This window comes from Cherax quadricarinatus, chromosome 92, assembly GCF_038502225.1.
Source record: "Cherax quadricarinatus isolate ZL_2023a chromosome 92, ASM3850222v1, whole genome shotgun sequence".
NCBI classification, from domain to species: domain Eukaryota; kingdom Metazoa; phylum Arthropoda; class Malacostraca; order Decapoda; family Parastacidae; genus Cherax; species Cherax quadricarinatus.
In genome coordinates, this window is record NC_091383.1 from 2,120,001 (window position 1) to 2,128,122 (window position 8,122).

The 8,122-nt window shown below is 37.6% G+C and overlaps 1 protein-coding gene across 3 annotated transcripts in view; it reads right to left on the reverse strand.

The window, feature by feature from the left end:
* The window catches only part of LOC138855371 (uncharacterized), a 118,883-nt gene extending 118,095 nt beyond the window's left edge, over positions 1-788 (reverse strand). For all 3 annotated transcript variants that reach the window (XM_070104444.1, XM_070104443.1, XM_070104442.1), the window contains exon 1: positions 1-788. This exon is cut by the window's left edge and continues 162 nt beyond it. In XM_070104444.1, the coding sequence (XP_069960545.1) occupies positions 1-562 (562 nt within the window). In that variant the 5' untranslated portion in view covers positions 563-788.
* Positions 789-8,122: the final 7,334 nt, after the last annotated feature.

Here is an 8,122-nt window from a genome sequence, read left to right on the forward strand (position 1 = left end):
AAGACCTGGCGTAGGTGTGGTTCACCTGATGTAGGTCACCTGATGCCTCTGAAGACCTGGCGTAGGTGTGGTTCACCTGATGTAGGTCACCTGATGCCTCTGAAGACCTGGCGTAGGTGCAGTTCACCTGATGTAGGTCACCTGATGCCTCTGAAGACCTGGCGTAGGTGTGGTTCACCTGATGTAGGTCACCTGATGCCTCTGAAGACCTGGCGTAGGTGCAGTTCACCTGATGTACGTCACCTGATTTCTCTGAAGATCTAGCGTAGGTGTAATTTACATTATGTAGGTCCAGGTCTCCTAATTCTCCTGAAGACTTGCTGTAGGTGCTCTTCGCCTGATGTAGATCACCTGACGCCTCTGAAGACCTGGCGTAGGTGTAATTGACATTACGTAGATGCAGGTCACCTAATTCCCGTGAAGATCTGGCGTAGGTGCTGTTCATCTCACGAAGGTGCAGGTGACCTGATACCTCCGAGGACCTGCCTCTGGAGTAGGTGCACGGCACCTGAGGTCCACTCATTGCCTCAGGGCACCTAGCTCCTACGTAGGTGCAGGACATCTATTTACCCTCTAGTTAACAATGCTTCCAAGATGTGTGTCGATATTTCACTACAGTTTATTTAAATAGATCTGTTTTAGCATGTTTTATGTGGTGTTTTATGGTGTTTTATGTGGTGTTTTATGGTGTTTTATGTGGTGTTTTATGGTGTTTTATGTGGTGTTTTATGTGGTGTTTTATGTGGTGTTTTATGTGGTGTTTTATGGTGTTTTATGGTGTTTTATGGTGTTTTATGTGGTGTTTTATGGTGTTTTATGTGGTGTTTTATGGTGTTTTATGTGGTGTTTTATGGTGTTTTTTGTGGTGTTTTATGGTGTTTTATGTGGTGTTTTATGTGGTGTTTTATGTGGTGTTTTATGTGGTGTTTTATGGTGTTTTATGGTGTTTTATGTGGTGTTTTATGGTGTTTTATGTGGTGTTTTATGGTGTTTTTTGTGGTGTTTTATGGTGTTTTATGTGGTGTTTTATGTGGTGTTTTATGTGGTGTTTTATGGTGTTTTATGGTGTTTTATGGTGTTTTATGTGGTGTTTTATGTGGTGTTTTATGGTGTTTTATGTGGTGTTTTATGTGGTGTTTTACGGTTTTATGTGGTGTTTTATGTGGTGTTTTATGTGGTGTTTTATGGTGTTTTATGTGGTGTTTTATGGTGTTTTATGTGGTGTTTTATGTGGTGTTTTATGGCGTTTTATGTGGTGTTTTATGTGGTGTTTTATGGTGTTTTATGTGGTGTTTTATGTGGTGTTTTATGGTGTTTTATGTGGTGTTTTATTGTGTTTTATGTGGTGTTTTATGTGGTGTTTTATGGTGTTTTATGTGGTGTTTTACGGTGCTTTTTGGTGTTTTATGTGGTGTTTTATGGTGTTTTATGTGGTGTTTTATGTGGTGTTTTATGTGGTGTTTTATGGTGTTTTATGTGGTGTTTTATGTGGTGTTTTATGGTGTTTTATGTGGTGTTTTATGTGGTGTTTTATGTGGTGTTTTACGGTGATTTTTGGTGTTTTATGTGGTGTTTTATGGTATTTTATGTGGTGTTTTACGGTGCTTTTTGGTGTTTTATGTGGTGTTTTATGGTGTTTTATGTGGTGTTTTATGTGGTGTTTTATGGTGTTTTATGTGGTGTTTTATGTGGTGTTTTATGGTGTTTTATGTGGTGTTTTATGTGGTGTTTTATGGTGTTTTATGTGGTGTTTTACGGTGCTTTTTGGTGTTTTGTGCGGTGTTTTATGGTGTTTTATGTGGTGTTTTATGGCGTTTTATGTGGTGTTTTATGGTGTTTTATGTGGTGTTCTATGGTGTTTTATGGTGTTTTATATGGTGCTTTATGTGGTGTTTAATGTGGTGTTTTATGTGGTGTTTTATGGTGTTTTATGAGGTGTTTTATGGTGTTTTATGTTGTGTTAATGTGATGTTTTGTTTGTTTTATGGGGTGTTTTAAAACCTCCAACAGTGTTTTAAACTGTTTTATATGTTGTTTTATGTGGGATTTATGTGGTGTTTTAAGTGATGTTTTAAGTGGTGTTTAAGTGGTGTTTTAAGTGGTGTTTTAAGTGGTGTTTTAAGTGGTGTTTTAAGTGATGTTTTAAGTGGTGTTTAAGTGGTGCTTTAAGTATTGTTTTAAGTGGTGTTTTAAGTGGTGTTTTAAGTGGTGTTTTAAGTGGTGTTTTAAGTGGTGTTTTAAGTGATGTTTTAAGTGATGCTTTAAGTGGTGTTTTAAGTGGTGTTTTAAGTGGTATTTTAAGTGGTGTTTTATGTTTTTATTGGTTTGTTGGTGAAGAACCCGGTGATTTTTAACGTTCTTAAAGAACTACGATTTTTTTTGCGTTCTTTAAATCAATACAATACCTGGTTTTTTTCTCAACTCGTCTCCCCAGTACGTGGTTTATATATGTATTTCTATAAACCACACACGTTTAAACCACCAAGGTCTTTATCTTCGACCTTTTTCAGCTGGCTGTAGAGCTGCAGCTGGTTTTTTCAGCTGGCTGTAGAGCTGCAGCTGTTTTTTTCAGCTGGCTGTAGAGCTGCAGCTGTTTTTTTTTCAGCTGGCTGTAGAGCTACAGCTGGTTTCTTCAGCTGGCTGTAGAGCTGCAGCTGTTTTTTTCAGCTGGCTGTAGAGCTGCAGCTGTTTTTTTTTCAGCTGGCTGTAGAGCTACAGCTGGTTTCTTCAGCTGGCTGTAGAGCTGCAGCTGTTTTTTTCAGCTGGCTGTAGAGCTGCAGCTGGTTTTTTCAGCTGGCTGTAGAGCTGCAGCTGGATTTTTCAGCTGGCTGTAGAGCTGCAGCTGGTTTTTTCAGCTGGCTGTAGAGCTGCAGCTGGTTTCTTCAGCTGGCTGTAGAGCTACAGCTGGTTTCTTCAGCTGGCTGTAGAGCTACAGCTGGTTTCTTCAGCTGGCTGTAGAGCTACAGCTGGTTTTTTCAGCTGGCTGTAGAGCTACAGCTGGTTTTTTCAGCTGGCTGTAGAGCTACAGCTGGTTTTTTCAGCTGGCTGTAGAGCTACAGCTGGTTTCTTCAGCTGGCTGTAGAGCTACAGCTGGTTTCTTCAGCTGGCTGTAGAGCTACAGCTGGTTTCTTCAGCTGGCTGTAGAGCTACAGCTGGTTTCTTAAGCTGGCTGTAGAGCTACAGTTGGTTTCTTCAGCTGGCTGTAGAGCTACAGCTGGTTTCTTCAGCTGGTTGTAGAGCTACAGCTGGTTTCTTCAGCTGGTTGTAGAACTACAGCTGGTTGCTTCAGCTGGTTGTAGAGCTACAGCTGGTTTCTTCAGTTGGTTGTAGAACTACAGCTGGTTTCTTCAGCTGGTTGTAGAACTACAGCTGGTTTCTTCAGCTGGTTGTAGAGCTACAGCTGGTTTCTTAAGCTGGTTGTAGAGCTACAGCTGGTTTCTTCAGCTGGTTGTAGAACTACAGCTGGTTTCTTCAGCTGGTTGTAGAGCTACAGCTGGTTCCTTCAGCTAGTTGTAGAACTACAGCTGGTTTATTCAGCTGGTTTACAGCTACAGCTGGTTTCTTCAGCTGGTTGTAGAGCTACAGCTGGTTTCTTCAGCTGGCTGTAGAGCTACAGCTGGTTTCTTCAGCTGGTTGTAGAGCTACAGCTGGTTTCTTCAGCTGGCTGTAGAGCTACAGCTGGTTTCTTCAGCTGGTTGTAGAGCTTCAGCTGGTTTCTTCAGCTGGCTGTAGAGCTACAGCTGTTTTCTTCAGCTGGTTGTAGAGCTACAGTTGGTTTCTTCAGCTGGCTGTAGAGCTACAGCTGGTTTCTTCAGCTGGCTGTAGAGCTACAGCTGGTTTTAACAGAATTCAGGAACTCTTCAATACACTTTTTTTCAGAACTCTGCACCTAAATTTTTAATGTCAGATGTTACCATCAGCTAACAAAGTGACAGAACTCGGTTCTACCAGTTCTAGAACTTCTTACACAGCTAAATGACCTTTTTCACTGGTTCTAGAACTTCTTACACAGCTAAATGACCTTTTTCACTGGTTCTAGAACTTCTTACACAGCTAAATGACCTTTTTCACTGGTTCTAGAACTTCTTACACAGCTAAATGACCTTTTCACTGGTTCTAGAACTTCTTACACAGCTAAATGACCTTTTTCACTGGTTCTAGAACTTCTTACACAGCTAAATGACCTTTTTCACTGGTTCTAGAACTTCTTACACAGCTAAATGACCTTTTCACTGGTTCTAGAAGTTTTTACACAGCTAAATGACCTTTTTCACTGGTTCTAGAACTTTTTACACAGCTAAATGACCTTTTTTACTAGTTCTAGAACATCTTACACAGCTAAATGACCTTTTTCACTGGTTCTAGAACTTCTTACACAGCTAAATGACCTTTTTCACTGGTTCTAGAACATCTTACACAGCTAAATGACCTTTTTCACTGGTTCTAGAACATCTTACACAGCTAAATGACCTTTTTCACTGGTTCTAGAACTTCTTACACAGCTAAATGACCTTTTTCACTGGTTCTAGAACTTCTTACACAGCTAAATGATCTTTTTCTCTGGTTCTAGAACATCTTACACAGCTAAATGACCTTTACACTGGTTCTAGAACTGTCTTACAAAGCTGTAAGAATCTTTTATCAGTTTCTTACAGAGTTAAGCTCTTTTTTAAGCTTTAAGAACTGAGTTCTAAAACTGTCTTTCACAGCTGTAACACACTTGACACTGATAGAACTGTCAGCACTTTCTGTCAGCAATTGAAGGGTCTTACCACTGATAAAACTGCCAGCACTTAAAGAACTGTCAGCACTGTATGAGATTTAACACTGATAGAACTGTCAGCACTTTCTGTCAGCACTGTATGAGATTTAACACTGATAGAACTGTCAGCACTTTCTGTCAGCAGTGTATGAGATTTAACACTGATATAACTGTCAGTGCTTCCTGTCAGCAATTAAAGAGCCTTACCACTGATAGAACTGTCAGCACTATGAGATTTACCACTGATAGAACTGTCAGCACTATGAGATTTACCACTGATAGAACTGTCAGCACTATGAGATTTACCACTGATAGAACTGTCAGCACTATGAGATTTACCACTGATAGAACTGTCAGCACTTTCTGTTAGAACTTAATGAGTCTTACCACTGATAGAACAGCTTCAGAACCCTCTTACAGTTCTATACGTGTATTATACACGCATTATATACGTTTTACAACGGATTACACAGATATTTTTGTTATATATATTTTTCTTTCTGTTTCGTCTCGGTTAAATCTTTTTTTTTTTTGAGGTTCAGACGGATTTTTTTCCAAAAAATTCTGAGAATTTGTATCTTATTTTCAGAATTTAAATTTTATTTATCATTAGCTGAAAAAAATATTAATATATTAATACATTAGTAAATCTATCTATTTATGGTATTTTAATGGTAAACTATGGTATTTTAATGGTAAACTATGGTGTTTTAATGGTAAACTATGGTATTTTAATGGTAAACTATGGTGTTTTAATGGTAAACTATGGTATTTTAATGGTAAACTATGGTGTTTTAATGGTAAATTATGGTGTTTTAATGGTAAACTATGGTGTTTCAATGGTAAACTATGGTGTTTCAGTGGTAAACTATGGTGTTTCAATGGTAAACTATGGTGTTTTAATGGTAAACTATGGTATTTCAATGGTAAACTATGGTGTTTTAATGGTAAACTATGGTATTTCAATGGTAAACTATGGTGTTTTAATGGTAAACTATGGTATTTCAATGGTAAACTATGGTGTTTTAATGGTAAACTATGGTATTTCAATGGTAAACTATGGTGTTTTAATGGTAAACTATGGTGTTCTAATGGTAAACTATGGTATTTTAATGGTAAACTATGGTGTTTTAATGGTAAACTATGGTATTTTAATGGTAAACTATGGCGTTTTAATGGTAAACTATGGTATTTTAATGGTAAACTATGGTGTTTTAATGGTAAACTATGGTATTTCAATGGTAAACTATGGTGTTTTAATGGTAAACTATGGCGTTTTAATGGTAAACTATGGTTTTTTAATGGTAAACTATGGCGTTTTAATGGTAAACTATGGTATTTCAATGGTAAATTGTGGTATTTTAATGGTAAATTATGGTATTTTAATGGTAAACTATGGTGTTTTAATGGTAAACTATGGTATTTCAATGGTAAACTATGGTATTTCAATGGTTAACTATGGCGTTTTAATGGCAAATTATGGTATTTTAATGGTAAACTATGGTATTTCAATGGTTAACTATGGTGTTTTAATGGTAAACTATGGTATTTCAATGGTAAACTATGGTATTTCAATGGTAAACTATGGTGTTTTAATGGTAAACTATGGTATTTCAATGGTAAACTATGGTATTTCAATGGTAAACTATGGTGTTTTAATGGTAAACTATGGTATTTCAATGGTAAACTATGGTATTTCAATGGTAAATTATGGTGTTTTAATGGTAAACTATGGTATTTCAATGGTAAACTATGGTATTTCAATGGTAAACTATGGTGTTTTAATGGTAAACTATGGTATTTCAATGGTAAACTATGGTATTTCAATGGTAAACTATGGTGTTTTAATGGTAAACTATGGTATTTCATTGGTAAACTATGGTGTTTTAATGGTAAACTATGATATTTTAATGGTAAACTATGGTGTTTTAATGGTAAACTATGGTATTTCAATGGTAAACTATGGTGTTTTAATGGTAAACTATGGTGTTTTAATGGTAAATTATGGTGTTTTAATGGTAAACTATGGTATTTCAATGGTAAACTATGGTGTTTTAATGGTAAACTATGGCGTTTTAATGGTAAACTATGGTATTTCAATGGTAAACTATGGTGTTTTAATGGTAAACTATGGTATTTCAATGGTAAACTATGGTGTTTTAATGGTAAACTATGGTGTTTTAATGGTAAACTATGGTGTTTTAATGGTAAACTATGGTATTTCAATGGTAAACTATGGTGTTTTAATGGTAAACTATGGTATTTCAATGGTAAACTATGGTGTTTTAATGGTAAACTATGGTATTTCAATGGTAAACTGTGGTATTTTAATGGTAAACTTTTATGTTTATCATGTCAGCCTCAAGACTGTCTACAGCAAGACTTCAGACTTGAGATACTGTCAGTCTTCTGATTTTATACTCTCAGACTTCAGACTCTGACTTTAATCTTTTGGACTTTAAGACTTCAGCCCTCGAAAGTGCAGACTTCGTACCTAAGTCTTTCAGACTTCAGTCCCTCAGACTTCAGATTTCAGTCTTTCAGACTTTGACTTCAGATTTCAGATTTTCGGACTCTGACGTCAGATTTCAGTCTTTCAGACTTCAGACTTTGAATTCAGACTTCAGACTTCCAGAGAACACCATCAGTCTTCCTGAAAAGAGTGGAAAAAATATTTTTAGATTAATTTACGATTTAATAATAAACACATACACACACACACACACACACACACACACACACACACACACACACACACATACATACACACACTCACACACACACACACACACACACACACACACACACACACACACACACACACACACACACACTCACACACACACTAACACACACATACACACACACACACACACACACACACACACACACACAGAAGTTGAGATAAATAGGCTGAAGCGAGTTACAGGGGCAGTAACCAGAGAAGACACAGCATATGAAGCAGCGAGGCCGAACAGGAAGGAATTATGAATTATGCTAAGGTCATATCAGCCTGCCAAGGAGGACCAAGGAGTGAAAGGGAAGAACAGCTGGTTGCAGATGGAGAGGGTGATAGGTCGAATGCTGAGGCACAACCAGGCTATCAAGAGCCACTGGAAAAATCAAGGGAGAAACTGACCACATACAGGCAGGATCCAGAGTCACAGAGGGTGAGGCAATGGGAGGAAGAAAGGGCAAAATCAGTGTTTATCCATGGGCTTCAGGAGAGAGAGGAAAGGACACACACTGAAAGGTAGCAGGAAGAAAGAAAGGAGATTGAGAAAATCATCACGGAAATAGGTGAAGAGATGGACGAGATTGTAAATTTTCAGAGAATAGGGGGGTACTCGAAGGGGAGAA